General features: G+C 38.0%; 1 protein-coding gene across 3 annotated transcripts in view; it reads left to right on the top strand.

The window, feature by feature from the left end:
* Positions 1 to 15,460, top strand: part of KIF11 (kinesin family member 11) — a 42,698-nt gene extending 27,238 nt beyond the window's left edge. For all 3 annotated transcript variants that reach the window (XM_027586759.2, XM_027586763.2, XM_027586772.2), the window contains exons 17-22: positions 2,241 to 2,347; positions 7,211 to 7,490; positions 9,764 to 9,986; positions 12,098 to 12,249; positions 13,036 to 13,152; positions 15,264 to 15,460. In XM_027586759.2, the coding sequence (XP_027442560.2) occupies positions 2,241 to 2,347; positions 7,211 to 7,490; positions 9,764 to 9,986; positions 12,098 to 12,249; positions 13,036 to 13,152; positions 15,264 to 15,395 (1,011 nt within the window). In that variant the 3' untranslated portion in view covers positions 15,396 to 15,460. The remainder of the gene's footprint in view (positions 1 to 2,240; positions 2,348 to 7,210; positions 7,491 to 9,763; positions 9,987 to 12,097; positions 12,250 to 13,035; positions 13,153 to 15,263) is intronic.
* Positions 15,461 to 18,424: the final 2,964 nt, after the last annotated feature.

Genomic DNA, 18,424 nt, shown 5'->3' on the forward strand with positions numbered 1-18,424 from the left:
AGGCTCTGCACTCATAGGGGAGTCTGCTTGAGAGTCTCTGTCTTCCTCTCCCTCCCCCTCTGCCCCTCTCCCTGCTCAAGCTCTCTCTCTCCCTCAAATAAATAATAAAATCTTAAGAAAAAATAAAGACAAGACCTTCCTTTCATCATACCAAGACGAAAGATAAAGCTAGAGAAACTTTTGGGAGTGTAATTAGAAGAAAATGGTTATAGTATTTAAAATGAATACGTATCTACATTATAACTTGATAAATTGTTTTTTTCCTAGGGTAACATGGATAGTTATTCTCTTTCAGAAACTGTATGCTGTCTCATACTATTTCTGTCTCATCGATGTCAGACATTTAGATTATAGCAAATTAATACAGTTTTTTTTTTTTTTGAAAGAGAGAGAGTGCATGGATGCCCGTGGTGGGGGGAAGGGCAGAGGCAGAGGCAGAGGGTGAGAGAGAATCTTAAGCAGGCTCCACACTGGGTTCCATGCAGGGCTCTATTTCATGACCCTGAGATCATGACCTGCGCTGAAACCAAGAGTCAGATGCTTAACCAACTAAGCCACCCAGGTGCCCCAATTAATACAGTTCTTAATTTTAATTGATTGTAAATGTAATTCATGACTTACCTTCCTCCATGTAAGTTGTTTCTCAGTTCATGACCGAAACCAAACCTCCAAACCAGGGAAGTCATAATCTGTAAAGATCAGATAAATGGAAAACAACTCCTCGTATTCCTATGGCCTGAGTAATGAGTGTAAAGTTTTATTAAATGAGGCTAATTATTACATGACAGAACTCTTTGGTCAATAAAACTATTGACATGATTTAGTGAGTAATAGAGGTTTCTTTTTCTTTGGAAGTAAGGGAGGGGGAATTCATATCCATGTCATCCAAAATGAGAAAGGCAACAAATCCAAGATTTTTAGGCAAGAGTTAGAGCAACTTTGAAGTAAGAGTATTTGTTTCCGTAATTGATAAGCATGAAACTTTTTGGAGAAAGGATTAACATCAAAATAGTAAAACTGATAGTTAACATTTCCTGAGCCTCTTACTATGTGCTTATTCCTGTCATCAATATAGATGCAGGTTCTATTACTATCCTAGTTTTCTAATGAGGAAACCAGGGCTTTGAAAGCATGCAAGAGTATTTAGATCCTCTGAGAGTAGTAGTGGTGAAATGCATCCACTTTTTGAGTTGCTGTTTCTAGAACGTATTCTTGCAATTTGAAATTGTAGCAGTTTCTCATACCTCTGCATCAACCTGTCTATAACTTTTTAGGTATATGTTCTAAGGTAGATCAACTTTTTATATACTAGCTGTTTTGAAATGTTTAAATTGATAAGCAGCTGTTTAAAAACAAGCAAAACACCTATGATCCAGAAAGTATTTTAACATGATTTGACTTCTTTGGCTTTACAGAAGTTCTGTTTCTCAGGTGTTCTAGAACTTGAAATTAGCACTAACAAAACAATTAGAAACACCTATCTACATGTAGATAAATCTGATAATACCTGCATTTTCCTCTACTTTGAGACAAGTAAAAATACTGACAGCCTTTATTCATAATCAGTCTTGGATACGTACTGTCAGCTGATGTGTATTTTAGAGATGTTGGTCGACCTAATGGACTGAACAGTGAATAAGAATGCTGGATGCATGTTCAGCTCTTTCTTGGCCTTTAGCGTAGCTTCTTCATTTTATAAGTTTAAATCCCTATCATGTTGTGTGCCTTATAAGAACTTGTTTTTAAAGATGCCGAGTATGAGCAAAGGTAAAATTATATTTTATTAATATTATCCATCTAGATTCTGTAAAATGTTTCAGCTTAAGTAATTACTACTATTTTTGGACTGCTTGACCCATCTGATTATCAGCATTACTTTTTTAGTAGTGTTATCAGTTAAGAAGCAACTGGTGCTCTATACCTGTCAAAGTGGTTCTCCTAGCATAAGGTGACATCTTGGTGTATTTGCTTAGTTTTGAGGTACACTGAAAGTAATTTGTTACTAAATAGTAGTTAAGATAGCAAAATTTGCTAATTGTTTACTTTTTAAAAAATTCCTTTAATATTATCCTTTTAATATCAGTTACACTGCTTTCCTCTATGGGTGAGAAGTGGAATTAAAGTTCTCTTGTTAAGAATTTGTTTAATTCCCAGCTATGGGACAATACTTCGTGTCAATATTAGAGGAAAAGTTCAGGTGTCGTAATTTCAACTCTTCCTCTCCCACACCTTTCTTATAGGAACTTTGCCAGTTACTCAATCTTTGGGCAGAGAGATTCTGTGCCTTGGAGGAAAAGTGTGAAAACATCCAGAAACCACTTAGTAGCGTCCAAGAAAATACAGAACAGTAAGCAGTTTTTAATCCTCTTTAACTTTTCAGGCGCCTGGGTGGCTCAGTCATTAAGCGTCTGCCTTTGGCTCAGGTCATGATCCCAGGGTCCTGGGATCGAGCCCAGCGTCGAGCTCCCTGCTCGGTGGGAAGCCTGCTTCTCCCTCTCCCACTCCCCCTGCTTGTGTTCCCTCTCTCACTGTCTCTCTCTCTCTTGAAAAATAATAAATAAAATCTTAAAAAAAAAAATTCTCTTTAACTTTTCTCTGCTTGAAATTATTTCAGAATAGACAGCTTCAAACAGTACAAATAATATTATCAATCAACCCGATTTCTCATTTAACATTTTATGTTAGTTTTCTCATTCTCATTCCCTTTCTCTTGCCCCAGCCCCTCTTAATATTTCACATAGAGATACCTTTTCTGAACTAGTTGTGCATAGGTTGCGTCCATAATGCTCACTTTCTCCTAAATACTTCAGTCTGTATTTCCTAAAAATAAGGATATTCTCTTATATTACCATAATACAGTTATTTTAAATCAGAAAATTAATATTGGTAACTTCTATTACCTAGTATTACAGACAAATTTTGCCAGTTGTTTCACCGATGTCCTTTATAAGAAAAAAAGATTTTCTTCCTGCTCTAGGATTTAATCTAGGATCACACATTGCATTTGATTGTCATGTCTCTTAAATCTCCTTTAATCTGGAGTAGTTTCATAGTGTTTGTCTTTTATGACCTTTGTTTTTTCAACAGCATAGAATATTTATTTAGTACAGTGTCCCTCAGTTGGGGTTGGCATTCATGATTAATTGGAATTTCTCTGTAGCTCCTTTCAAGATATTTTTCTTTGCCTTTAGTTTTTGGAGGTTTGATTATATTGTGTCATCTTATGTATTTCTTTGAGGTTATCCTGTTTGGATTTACTCAGCTTCTTGAATCTGTACACTTACACCTCTCACCAATTATGGAAATTTTCATCCATTATTTGAATGTTTTTCAGCTCTATATTCTTTCTCCTCTGCTTCTAGGACTTCGATGACACAAATGTTAGATCTTTTGTTGTGGTCCCATAGGTCTCTGAGGCTATAGATAGTTTATTTTCTCTTTGTTGTTCAGATTGAGTAAATTTTATGAACTGTCTTCATGTTCCTTTGTCATCTCTAACCTACTGTAGAACCCATTCAGTGAGGTGTTTTATTTCAGTCATTGGGTTTTTCAGTTTTTTAATTTTCATTTCCTTCTTTTTTAATCTCTCTTATTCCTTTGCTAAGATTTTATTTTTTCCAAAAGTGTTTTAATTGCTCATTGAAACATTTTTGTATGGCTGCTCTAAAATCCTTGACAGATTATTCCAACATCTGAATTATCTCAGTGTTGGCACCTGTTGTCTTTTCTCATTCAAGTTGTGATTTTCCGGAATGGTTTTGATTGTGTCTTGAACATTTTGATTATTATGTTAGGAGATTCCGAATCCTATTTAAGTTTTCTTTTTTGGCAGGCATTCACTTTTGTTTAGGTTTAATGTGAAGGCCCTGGCCCAGTTTTGTGAGCTTTGGTTCCAAAGACAATTTTATTTTCAGAGCCCTTGCATTCTAATATGCTTCGTTTGGTGCTACCGGTATGAAAAAAATTTGTATTCTGCTTTTGATAGATGAAATGTTCTATACAGGTCAGTTAGGTCTATTGATGGTATTATTTGGGTCATCTGTATCCTTACTGAGTTTCTGCCTATTTGTTCTATCAGTTACTAAGAGAGGGGTGTTAATCTCCAATTACAATTTTAGATTTATCTATTTCTCATCAATTTTATCAGTTTTTGCTGCATATATGTGATGCTCTGTTGTTAGATGCATACACATTTAGTGTTGATATGTTTTGGAGAACTGACTGCTTTATCATCATGTAATGTCCCATTTTATCCCTGATAATCTTCCTTGTTCTGAAGTCTACTTTATCTGAAACTAATATAAGTACTTAGCTTTCCTTTCATTGCTATTTGCATATAATGTACTTCCATCCCTTTACTTTTGGCCTACATCTTTATATTTAAAGTGGATTTCTTGCAGATAACCTGTAATTGGGTCTTGCTTTTTCGTCACATTTAACAATGTATGACTTTTAATTGGTGTGTTTAGACCATTTTCATTTAAAGTATTGGTATAGTTGGATTAAAATCTCCCATTTTGCTGTTTTCTATTTGTTGCATATTCTGTGCTTTGTTTCCTTTTATACCTTTCTGAATTTAAGTTGAGTGTTTTTATGTTTTCATTTTATCTCTTCCACTGATTTATCATTTATACTTTTTTTCTTCCTTTTGTTTTTTTAGGAGAGAATGTTCATGAGAGTGGCGTTGAGGGGGTTGGGGGGTTGGCAGAGGGAGAGAATCCTAAGCAGGCTCTGAGATCATGACCTGAGCTAAAACCAAGAGTTAGACACTTAACCGACTGAGCTACCCAGGCACCTCTTATCATTTATACTTTTAAGTTACCTTTTTTAAAAATAGTTTTTCTGGGATTAATGATACACATTTTTAAGTAATGTTAATACAGGGGCGCCTGGGTGGCTCAGTTGGTTAAGCGACTGCCTTCGGCTCAGGTCATGATCCTGGAGTCCCCGGATCGAGTCCCGCATCAGGCTCCCTGCTCTGCCAGGGAGTCTGCTTCTCCCTCTGACCCTCCCCCCTCTCATGTGCTCTCTCTCTCTCATTCTCTCTCTCAAATAAATAAATAAAATCTTTAAAAAAAAATAATGTTAACACACTTTCAAGTAATTTGCTGTTTCGGGTGTGATAAAAGTACCTTATAACAGTATGTTCCCAATTTCTCCTTCCTATCTCTTTTGCATTGTTTCATATATTTTGCTTTGGCATATGCTGTATACACCCAGGACATTGTTATTCTAATCGCTTTATTTATTTATTTATTTATTTTTTATGTGGCTACTAGAATTTTTTTTTTGCTGCTAGAATTTTTTTTTTTTAAGATTTTTTATTTATTTATTTGACAGAGAGAGACACAGTGAGAGAGAGAACACAAGCAGTGGGAGTGGGAGAGGGAGAAGCGATGCAGGGCTCGATCCCAGGACCCTGGGATCATGACCTGAGCCGAAGGCAGACACTTAACAACTGAGCCACCTAGGCGCCCCTAGAATTTTGTTTAACTATTTTATTTATTTATTTGACAGAGACAGAGACAGAGAGAGCACAAGCAGGCAGAGCAGCAGGCAAGCAGGCTCCCCACTGAGCAGGGAGCCCGACGTGGGGCTCGATTCCAGGACCCTGGGATCATGACCTGAGCCGAAGGCAGACGCTTAACCAACTAAGCCACCCAGGCGCCCTGCTACTAGAAATTTTTTAATTATGTGGCTCATATCTATTGAACAGTGCTGTCCTAGAATTCTAGCTGTCACCTATTTTGCTACCTAACTCCTATCACTGGTTTTCCAATTCTGTTGTTGATCCTATTCATTATATCATGCCCCATTCTGAACTCTTCTTTCTAGACTCTGAGTCTAGGAAGTGTTTCCCCACTTTTTTTTCTAGTGTTTAGACTTAAGAGGGGCGCCTGGGGGGCTCAATCGTTGAGCGTCTGCCTTCGGCTCAGGTCATGGTCCCAGGGTCCTGGGATCGAGCCCCACATCGGGCTCCCTGCTCCGCGGGCAGCCTGCTTCTCCCTCTCCCACTCCCCCTGCTTGTGTTCCCTCTCTCGCTGTGTCTCTCTCTGTCAAATAAATAAAATCTTAAAAAAAAAAAATAGATTTAAGGATTTCTGGCTTCTTCAATAGCTCTGATGGGAATACTGGAATAGGATTGAAATGGCTATGGAACTATGATATACTCTTTTTAAGCCCCCTGCAAGCCATTTTCCCCAATCTTTCTGACATTTATTGCCTATACCAGTGGTTTTCAAAGTGTGGTCCAGGGACCGTGTAAAAGAATGAGCCAGGAGTAGGGCCCAGGGATCTAGGCGAGGTTTATGTAATACTGAAGTTCGAGACCCACTCACTGCCTGTGGCACTTACTGTCATGGATTGTAGTCACTCATGAATAAATTTCATTTTCCTGCTAGTTGTGATTCCTTGAGGGACTAGATTTGTGTTGATAGGTTCCAAGCTTATCACTTGAATTTCTTTTCCTTTTTCAATCATTTCCATTTAACCTGTAGTTGAACTTTGGTTTTCAACCTGTTTGCTTCCTCATTTGGTTTCCTCACATGGTGTACCATCTAGTGGTAATAGAGAGTAACTTCCATTAACCAAAGTTTAACTCTGAAGTCCTGAGAGGACTTTAGTTTTCTATCAGGGGTATATTGCAGTATACTGTGTGTACTAGGTGTATAGTTTGTCACACCCAGTATAATCTTAATTATGAGAAAGCTTTATAGTTGCCTTTGTTTTATAACATTTATAATTTTTTTCCATTTATTTAAGGTCATAGACAAGGCAAAACTACTTAAGAACAGAATGATTAATTGTGGACAGTTTAGGGACTAGACTAGAGGCTGCAGGTAATGCCCTTAAGTAATATAATCTAGTAGGAGGAAAAAAACACATGGGCAGATTTTATTTTAGTAACTGTAGAGTTACTACTCTAAGAGGTACAAAGTAAAGCATCATATCTGGAGGAGAGCTGGGAAAGGTTTTATGAGAAAAGAGACATTTCCAAAGGTCATTTAATGGCCGATATGATATCAGTCTGCTGTGAAAAGACACTGGCCAAAGCATCCATCCTCAATGTAGAAGATTGATTAAGAACATGGGCTCTGGAGCCAGACTGCCTGGGTTCAAATATGCCATTTTTGAACTGTGTGATCTTGGGCAAGTTATAGGTCTTTTGAGTCTTAGTTTTCCATTTTAACAATGTTCTCTTTTTCTATAGGACATCTAAGGATATAATCAGCAAAACAACCTCTTACAGTACACAATTTTGTGCTGATTGTGATGGCTTGTCACAGGAACTCAGACACTTTAACCAAGAAGGTACAAAATTGGTTGAAGAGTCTGTGAAACACTGTGATAAACTCAGTAGCAACCTTGAAGTAGTATCTCAAGAGACTGAACAGAGATGCGAGGCCCTGAACGCAAGCACACTTTCTTTTTCTGAACAGTGGGTATCTTGCTTAAACAAAAGGGAAGAAGAACTTCAGAACTTATTGGAGGTAATAACTTTGTATTTGGAACCACTTTGGAGAGAATAGTGATAATCAGAAAATTAAATATTCCTGGCTTAGAATTGGTTTCAAAACAGATGATATTTTAAAATAATGAATGAATTAAATTTTTAAAGCATAATAGTTGGTATCCTTATTCATGATCTAGTCTCAGGTACCTGTCTTCTAGAGCTTGAAATTATTTAACTCTTGTGTCTGTCTGTCCTGTATCTGTCCTTGGTTTTTGACTTGTTAGTGCTTTTAGTTAAGGGCACCCTGTTTTTTGAATATAATTCAAACCTATTATTGTTTAAATATTTAGGATATTGTTCTGATTGGTCAAAGGATACTTGATAGTTTTGTGTGTTTGCTTGATCTTAATACTTGCATGAGCCCTTTGTGGCTTGGTTTTTCTTTCTGTGCTATAAAAGGATTTTACTAATATTCTCAGGAACTAGGTAAAAGAATGTAAGTAAAAAAAAAATATTTTAAGCTATGTATAAGCTATTTTTACCAAAAGGAACCAGGGCTAATGGAGAAATAGCTGATTTCAGGTTTAAACAGGAAATATACCAGATAAGCCTAGAGATCCTGTCATACCAGAAGGTAAGGGAGCTATTAAAGATTAGTGGGGTTGTATCAAAAAAACGTAGGGGCCCACCTGATGACACTCCTTTGTTTAAATATGGTATAATTTGAGTTTCAAAAGGAATAATTGCTATAATTGATTAAAATACATTAAATATCTTAAAGCTTATGCATTCATAAAAATTTCATAGGTCTCCTTTGGATCGTGTTAGGGAGGCAGTGCATTATTCTGAAAACTGGTAAATAAAGGGAAACAGTTGAGCATCCATATGTCTTTGCCAAAAGAATTCTATCGTGGTTTAGCAGGATAGTGGATGAAGCCAAGTGTTTCACAGAAGAATCCCAGCTAATGCAGAAGGAATGACAGAATTTGAAAACCACTATTTTGCAATCCTAGTGAGATAACCCCCGTGGACATTAATTACTATCTACACCATTTGAAAAAAACTGATGGAGAACTTTATTTTTATTTATTTATTTGTTTTTTAAAGTCGTGTGTGTGTGTGTGTTTTTATATTTTATTTATTTATTTTCACAGAGAGAGAGACAGCGAGAGAGAGACAGCGAGAGAGGGAACACAAGCAGGGGGAGTGGGAGAGGGAGAAGCAGGCTTCCCGCTGAGCAGGGAGCCCGATGTAGGGCTCGATCCCAGGACCCTGGGATCATGACCCGAGCCGAAGGCAGACGCTTAACGACTGAGCCATCCAGGCGCCCCTGTTTTTAAGTAATCTCTACACCCAGCCTGGGGCTCGAGCTCATGACCCGGAGATCAAGAGTCTCACGCTCTTCTGACTGAGCCAGCCAGACACCCCTTGATAGAGAACTTTATAATTAATAGGGTGATTACATGCAAACTCACTAATGAATCTTTTTTTTCTTTTAAATTTCATTTATTTTTTAAAGTAAACTCTACTCCCAACGTGGGGCTTGAACTTAAAAACCTGAGATCAAGATCTGCATGCTCTACCAACTGAGCCAGCTAGGTCCCCTAACTGATTAATCTTAACATGAGAGATAGAACCAGACATATGTGCTTTTAGCAGCACCTACAAAATATTCTTGCTGAACACTTAAAAAAGTATGAGGAAAGATATCCTATTATTAAGAGAGTTAAGACCAGAGGGTCTTAAGACCTAGTTTGCGTGGGATAGTCCTTGTTTACATCTGTTGTTTGGAGGTAATTGTTTTTAAGAACGGCCCTTTTCACTCTGAAAAGTATCCCAGTTTGGGTGATAAATTATATAGTCATCTACCTAAGACAAATCAACCAAATCTAATGATAAATTCAAATTGTGAAAAACATTTGAGATAATTGGAAAAGTTTGCATGCTGACTAGACATTTGCTATAAAGAAATCAATGTAAGTTTTTCAGATGTGAGAGTGGTCTTAAAAAGCTCTTAACTATTAGAGGTGTATGCTGAAATAAATGGATGAAATGATACAGGATTTGCTTTAAAATAATTCTATGGGAGGAGGACTAAGTGGTTAATTTTGTTTGATCTATACCCCATGTGTTGATAAATGTTGAGACTGGGTAAATACAAGGGGGTTAATTATACTATTCTCTCTACTTTTGCATGTGTTTTTAAAACTTTTTACTATGGAAAATTTCAAGATAAGGGGCAATAATATATTGAATAAAACACCAACAGCTTTGATTTTAATAACGAAAGCTCATTTGCATCATTTACAGGTTGTAAACCAAGGCTGTAAGTCTGCAAGTTCAGAGATAACTGAAAAATTAAATGGACATAAAGCAGCTAATGAGAACCAGCGTAACATGTTTTTTGGTCAGATAACTACTGATGAAGAAAAGTTAATGGCACAAAGTCTAGAACTTAACGAAACCATAAAAATGGGTTTGACTAAGCTTAATTGCTTTCTACAACAGGACCTGAAACTGGATATTCCAACAGGTACTTTAAAGGGAAAGAGAATTGTTAAAATTTTTGAAGTTGAAGTCAACCTTGTACTGTGCCAGATGTTCAGAAAAACCAGGTCCTGCCATTGCCTGGTAAGAATTTTCCATCTCACTGTAGTCACCTCAAATGGAAAAAGTGGGACCCTAAAATATCTTAAGATTAGATATCATGATATGGGTGACATGTACTTGTCATGAAATTTGGGCATTACAATCAATAAAATTTTATAAATATTTAGGGAGCTGGCTTGGTTAAGAGAAGATTTTTACTTATTTTTAAGATTTTATTTATTTATTTTAGAGTGTGTGTGTACGCAGGGTGGGAGCAGAGGGGGAGGGAGAGGGACATGCAGACTCCAGGCTGAGCAGAGCCCAAGGGAGGCTTGAGATCATGACCTGAGCTAAAATTCAAGAGTCAGAAGCTTAACCAACAGAGCCACCCAGGCAGGTGCCCCTTTATTTTTATTTTTTTTAAGAGAGAGCGAGCACAGGGGCGCTCAGATGGTTAAGCGTCTGCCTTCGGCTCAGGTCATGATCCCAGGGTCCTGGGATCGAGCCCCACATTGGGCTCCCTGCTCAGCAGGGAGCCTGCTTCTCCCTCTGACCCTCCCCCTGCTTGTGTTCCCTCTCTCGCTGTCTCTGTCAAATAAAATCTTTAAAAAAAAGAGAGAGAGAGAGAGCACAGAGGAGTGGGGGAGTGGGGGTGGGTGGGGAGGGGCAGAAGGAGAGAATTTTTTTTTTTTAAGAGAAGATATTCTATTTTTTTTTTAAAGATTTTATTTATTTATTTGAGAGAGCATGCAGGAGCAGGGGGGAGAGGGAGAAGAAGGCTCCCTGCTGAGCCCCCTGGGAGCCTGATGCAGGGCTTGATCTCACAACCCTGGGATCATGACCTGAACTGAAGGCAGCCACTTAACCAACTGAGCCACCCAGGCACCCCAAAGAGAAGATATTTTAAAAGCAAATAAAAGGAAAACCAGCAACCATCTATGTAGCACAGTTTGTAAAAGGGCATTGTAATACCAGAAATAGTTGAGGAATGTAATTACATAAATCTAGTTTACTGGAAAAAGCTCAGCGTATTGTGTATTTCCTTATGTGTACCTCTCATTTTGTCAGATGGCAAAGATCATTTTAGGCTATAGTGATTTCAGGAAGCCTTCATGGAAGCAGGTATGCAAGCTATTGAACAGGATGAGTAATTGAACTTATTCTTTGGATTGTATTTAGGGTCGCAGACCCTGTAGATTTACTAAAAATCACTGAATAGATTTTATGGTATGTAAATTATACTTAAAAGCTTTTTTAAAAAAATATATAAAACAATTATAAAAGGAGACGATGCTAAAGAATGTTAGTTTATTTTTTCCACAAGGGTCCTGTAATATTTATTTCCACTTTTCAATGAAATTAGGAATATAAGTGTTAATCAGAAAGGCAAGTGCCTGTGTAAAATATGTATGAGAGCTTGAGTTCATTATAAAGAAATGTAACTGGGGGGCGCGTGGGTGGCTCAGTCGGTTGAGTATCTCTGCCTTCAGCTCTGCTCGTGATCTCAGGCTCCTGGGATTGAGCCCCGCGTCGGGCTCCCTGCTCCGCGGGGAGTCTGCTTGTCGCTCTGCTCCTCCCCCCGCTCATTCTCTCTCCCTCTCTCTCTCAAATAAATAAAATCTTTAAAAAAAAAAAAGAAATGTACTTGGTTAATATTTAGCTGCCACCAAATTTAAATGAAATGATTATCCTATGAAAGATCTCACTGGGAGAGCAGTACTCTTATTCCAGGAGTGCTACCGTTTCTTGGAGTGCTTCGATCCCTTTTAGAGCCGATAGAACATCTTTCGTACATCCTCAGAGATGGATAATTTCATGTTTGGGGGTAGGTTGAATCCTGAAAATAGTTGAGTCTATCTAAGATCATTTGTCAAATTAGGAAATAGTAGTTGTAAGCAATCTGTGCATGACAGGTAACAAGACTGATTCCCATGTGTGGCAATGCCTATATCTTTGGAAGCCAGAGACTCATTGGGAAGTATACATTCTAACAAAAAAAATCTTACTCATATCCCACACTTCAATTTTTTCCTATTTATGTAATGTCCACTAAAGGTACGACACCACAGAGGAAAAATTACTTCTACCCATCAACACTGGTGAGAACCGAACCACGTGAACAGCTCCTTGATCAGTTGAAAAGGAAGCAGCCTGAACTGTTAATGATGCTAAACTGCTCAGAAAACAACAAGGAAGATATCAGTCAGGTAAAATGTAAAGGATCATAATTTTAGAAGTCTCGCATAAACTCCTTATGTCATCATCTTCATATGAAGAATTTTATTCTTTGCCCTTAAATCCTACCCTGTTGCATTAATGGTAGTTGTCTGACCCTTAAGCCTGTTGCTTTTAATCTGGACATTTTTAAATTATTAAAGTAATAATAATAACCAGTATTTATGTTGTGCTTATTATGTGCCAGAGCCTGTTCTAAGCCCTTTACATACATACTCAGTTAATACTCTCAATAGCCTTATGAAGTGGGCGCTAGTACTATCCCCATTTTAGAGGTGAGGAAACTAAGAATTACCAAGTCACAGGACGGAGTTGCAGTTAGAACCTAGAAGAGCCCCACAAACTGTGTTCTTAACTGTAGTAATTATAGACAAGTTGGGAAGTAGAAAATAAATAAACTGTAATCCCATTATTCTGAGATTACTACTTTTAACATTTTATTACAAGTACTTCTCTATGAGAAAACATATTTGGGATTATTTTCATTTATTTTTTAAATTTTCAAAGTTTTTTTTTTTTTTTAAGTAATCTCTCCACCCAGCATGGGTCTTGAACTTACGACCCTGAGATCAAAAGTCCCATACTCTTCCGACTTAGCCAGCCAGGCACCCTCATTATTTTTTAGACTTCCTACTAATTTGGTTGAGGTTTAACTTTTATACAATGGACATTGTGTCATTTTCAAAGAAGAAAGCTGCACGTATTTTGTGAAGATTTTTAAATCGGACTTAATCACTCATGGTACCTTCTTACGTCAGGACTTGGATGAAGAAAAGTCAGTTCTCGGGCACTCTACTGTAGAACCTCCGGGTCAGGAGCCATCTGTGGATGCTAGCGTGGATTGTTCATCAAGTGGTGGGATTCCATTTTTCCAGGTACATGATTATATCCTGTCACATAACCCTTCCACATCTGAAATAAGTCAGTCGTTGGCTATTGAATGCGAAGGCATTACTCTTAGTGGGTGGAACCGCAAAATATTTTGTCATTCCTTTGGGATGGCAGAAAAGATAATTTTTCTGATTTAAATTATTTACACAAATATAGATAATTGATCAGGGGTTTTCTGTAGGAAAATTAAAGGCAAGGTTTAACTTAATCTCCATCCTCAGATAGTACTCTTTAGCTGTTATGGTTTTCCCCTTTCCACTTCCTCCATATGCAGAATGGATACTGAGAGCAGTCATTTCTCTCTCCCCTCCACCTTTGACACGAAGTCTTGGAGCCTATATCTGCTCATACTCAGACTTTAAAAGCTAAGAAGTTTAAAAGACAGAGACTGAAGGCCTCTCAGGTTATATTAGTTTCTCCTACCTGAGACTTTTCTCTTGTTAAGGATTCCCCCATGTTTCCTGAGCCTCCTCACCTGCCTTGATCTTGATCACAGTTAAATCCTGTGACCTCTCCTAACTCCTTTTCAACACTCTTGGGAGCATGGCACTATAAACTGCCCAGCATCTTTCCTTTTATTTTGAAGATATGAGCCTAGACACAGTCTGCGATGGAAGGATTTTCTCACATAAGACACTGATGTCTACATTTTACAGTCAAAGTGCTGCTTCTGATAAGTGTATGTTCTTGTACCTCGTAGACTTGCAGGTCTTCCCACCAAGGCCTAAAGAAAGACCCTCCATCTGCGATTTAAGCTGTTAAAACTTCTAGCTTGATTTCTGTTAAATTCCTCTCTCTTTGCCTCAAGGTAGTTTTATCCCCAAATCCTTCCTACCTTTTTGCTTTATTCTTTACTATGAGACAACTCTAAATATATTTCTTTTCATTTTTCAACCCTCTCTTCTATCTTTAAAGTTAAGGAAAGAAGGAAAGTTAAGAAAAGAGAACCCTAAAAAAAAAAAGAAAAGAGAACCCTAGTGACTACTTAATCCCCTGGCTGGAAATCCCTTCATTACTACAATTTATGGCATTTCGAAGGCTAGGCTTAGTGGTTCACCTAGGGCAGGGAAGGTCCTACCATACCAGAAAAGATTTGGGATTGGATTTTAGACCTTCAGCTGAAGTCTGAAAATTATTTTTTCCCTGCTAGCAGTCTCATGGGGAAATTCTGGGTTTGAAATTCTGAAGTTGGTTTGTGATTTGTCTCAGCATGGATGATTGGTTGTGCAATGAATGTCATTAGTCTCCTAAAGCTCTCTATGGGCAAATATGAGAATTCCATTGAAATATAATTCCTAAGTGAGAAATATGAAATAAGTTTAAGAGAAAAGCTAAAATACAGTTAAGAAAAATGTCTTGAGTTAGCCATTTATCAGATTCTCTGCCTAAAATAGAATTGCCTTTTTTGTATGATATCAAATCTTTGTTTTCCTAGAGCAGGATTTCTCAATAGTAGCACTATTGACATTTTGAGCTGGATGATCCTTTGTTGTGGTGGACTATCTTGTTATTATATGATGTTTAGCAGAATCCCTGGCTTCTACCCACTAGAAGCCAGCAGCACCTCTTAGTTTTAACAACCAAAAATGTCTCCAGATATTACCAAATGTCCTCTGGGGGGTAAAATTGCTCCCTGTTGAGAACCATTGCCCTACAGTAAAATCTTTAATTATGCCTTGGAAAATCATGCAGAGAATTAATACTTCTTTCACCTCACTCCTTCCATTGATGGTAAGATGAAGAAGGCATTCATTTCTACTTGCCAAACAAATTGTTGGCTCCAATTTGTGCTGAGCCTTTTCCACACTTAATTTCTTGCCTGTAACCCAGAGAACTTTGAAAATAGAGTGTAGAAGGGAAGCCTGGGTGGCTCAGTCGGTTAAGCATCTGCCTTTGGCTCAGGTCATGATCCCAGGGTCCTGGGATTGAGTCCTGCATCGGGCTCCCTGCTCCGTGGGGAGCCTGCTTCTCCCTCTGCCTCTCTCTCTGTCTCTCATGAATAAATAGATAAAATCTTAAAAAAAAAAATAGAGTGTAGCTAATATGTATCAAATATTACTTTATATTGACTTAATTTCTCCCCTTATGTCCACAGCATAAAAAATCACATGGAAAAGACAAAGAAAACAGAGGCATTAATTCAGTGGAGAGGTCTAAAGTGGAAGAAACTACAGAGCATTCTGTTACAAGGAGCAGACTACCTCTACGAGCCCAGATAAATCTTTAGTTAACTTGAGGGATTGGTGATTCTATTTTTAAGAAAAATGAAAAATAAAACCTATAACTCCAGAACTTAAGCCTTATGGATAGATGAAAAACAAATGGAAAATATCAAGGCAATACTGTAAATTCAGTTGGATTTAATATGTCTACTCATTTTTCTGTCATCTCTGTAGTTCACTGTGTATTAAGTTGGGTTTTATTTGGGACTTGCATTGAGTAAATATGTATTTTTAGCTTTTGATATAAAATAACCCTTTCCTAAAAAAATGAAAAATATTTTTCTCAAAAAAAAAATACTAAAAAAAGGAAAAATATTTTTCTTGTATCTCACTAGGTAGCATATATATAGAAGTTGTACTGTCCTTCTAGGATTTAACTTACATAGGTAAATATCGCCAACTTGGTCTTGGGAAGGACCATCTCTACTTTTCTTGCTATGATTGAATTATGTCTGTATCTGCTTGCCTCCTTCCCTAGACTTTTCCATTCTGCATTCTCAGCTCACTTTCTCCTTTTTCATTTGTGACCAAACCATTTGTAGAGCTACAAAATGGTATCCATTCTTATTATGAGATAGTGTGAATTTTACCTAGAAGTCTTTTAACACTTTCTGTGGTTCTAAAATTACTGTCAACAATAAACATAACTCTAGAAGTAGTCCTTCCTTCCATGTTTTTAGTTTGTTTCCCCCTAGATGTAAAAGCATTCCTTTATGAGGCCTAACACATTAGCCCCCACAGAGTTCGTAAAAAGCCAGCTTCTCTAGAATATAGATTACTCTTATGGGAGAACTACCAAGAACTCTGATTAATGGCTGTGTGGCCTATATGTTGTGCAGAAGGTCCCAGTGATTTAAGGGCTTTTTGGAACTACTAATTATGACTATAATTTATATCCTTTTGCTTACCTGATGAAACTTTGTTCTTTGTATATAATAAAATATGTATATGTATATTTTTCTTTAGTGAAATCTTAACCCTTAGAAGGGTCCTGACAATTTTGATCTAGCAGCCAAATTTCTGGAAGTTGGATTTTTCAGCATGAATAGCAAGCACACTTAGAAGGAATATAGGCAAAGAAAAAATTTTGTGCCTATATCAAGTTAAGTGTATACATTTAGAGAGATTTGACTGTGATAGCTAAGTAAAGCCAAACCCAATTGGAGAATTAAAAAATGTTCTACTTCAAGGAACTAAATTTACCTTGCAGAAGTATTAATCACCTTAATAAAAGTAATGATACAGTTCTCTGCAAAATCAGATGTCAGCATAAGCTGTGGATAATATCTAACAAACTGCCCTCAGTAACTCTATTAATAAATTTGGTTTCTACATTGACTTGCTTGCCCTATTATTTCTTATTTGGTAATGGGTCTCTTTACAGAGTTTAGCAAGTTGTTCCAAAATTCCTAAAATATACTTCCACACAGGGGTGCCTGGGTGGCTCAGTTGTTAAGCGGCTGCCTTTGGCCAAGGTCATGATCCCAGGCTCTTGGGATCGAGCCCCACATCGGGCTCCCTGCTCAGCGGGAAGCCTGCTTCTCCCTCTCCACTCCCCCTGCTTGTGTTCCCTTTCTCGCCATGTCTCTCTCTGTCATATAAATAAGTAATCTTAAAAAAAAAAAATACACTTCCACACAGATATCACCTAGGATGAAGTGCCTTGGTAAACATCCCAGGCTCCTTTTTTTGAGATTAAGAAATCCGGGGCGCCTGGGTGGCTCAGTTGTTAAGCATCTGCCTTCGGCTCAGGTCATGGTCCCAGGGTCCCGGGATTGAGTCCCACATCGGGCTCCCTGCTCGGCGGGAAGCCTGCTTCTCCCTCTCCCACTCCCCCCTGCTTGTGTTCCCTCTCTCTCTCTGTGTTTCTGTCAAATAAATAAAATCTTTTAAAAAAAAGAGATTACGAGATCCTCTGTGCCCTCAGGACCAGTGAACAGGGTCCCTCTGCTCTGAGAATGTGGGCTGCTGTCTGACCACCATGGAGCTGGAAGGGGAATGGAGCAAGGGCAAGTAAAACACCAAAAAGATTTCCTAGTTTTTAGCTTGCCTTCTCTTGATTGAGCACTCGCTTGGTTGCTATAAACCTAGTTCTGACAAAGTTGTTTCTGAACATTTTTGCCTCCGGAAGAATGAATCCTTGAAGCTACTTACTCTATTTTTGCTGATGGTTATTTTTTGAGTGCTTGATATTGTATATGAGAAATTGTAGAACTAATTTAAGGCTTGGGATGTTAAAATTCTCCAGTGATTTGGGGTGCCTGGCTGGCTCAGTCAGTGGAGCATGTGACTCTTCATCTCGAGATTGTGAGTTCAAGACCCAGGTTGGGTGTGGAGCCTACTTAAAATAAAAAACTATGATAAGGCAAATAAACAACCTGCTGCTACCTGCAGCAAAAGATGATAGTTGAGGTAAAATAAAGGAGTGCCTAAAGCCTGAGAGGGAAAAGACAGGAGAGCATTTCTTGAGGAAATTAGGCCATTCAAAGACAATGCATATTGGGGAATTGAGAAAGCCTCTCACGTCCAGCCAATTTATGTACTTGGAGAAGACCCTAAGCTTTCACTACTGCTGACCGATCTTTAGGTTCGGCACAAGCAGAAAGTGAAAGCTAAGGCAGATTTAAAAAAAAAAATTTTTTTTAAAGATTTTATTTATTTCAGAGAGAGAGTACACAAGCAGGGGTGGGTGGGGGGTAGACAGGCCGAGGGAGAGGGAGAAGCAGACTCCCCAATGAGCAGGGAAGCCTGATGTGGGGGTCGATCTCAGGACACTGAGATCATAACCTGAGCTGAAGGCAGATGCTTAACCAACTGGGCCACCCAGGCGCCCGACTAAGGCAGACTTTAAATGGCCTAGCTAAGCATTGAAGTTGTGCTCCAACAGTCTGCAAAGACTGGGAGGATTTTTTTCTTTTTCTTTTCTTTTCTTTCCTTTTTTTTTTTTCTTGTTTTATTTTTTGGTTATTGGCATTCAAGGAAATCTGTCACCAGTAATACTAGCTGAATGCAAGCAAAAAGAGACTTCAGAGAT

Source organism: Zalophus californianus, chromosome 15, assembly GCF_009762305.2.
Source record: "Zalophus californianus isolate mZalCal1 chromosome 15, mZalCal1.pri.v2, whole genome shotgun sequence".
Taxonomy (NCBI): Eukaryota; Metazoa; Chordata; class Mammalia; order Carnivora; family Otariidae; genus Zalophus; species Zalophus californianus.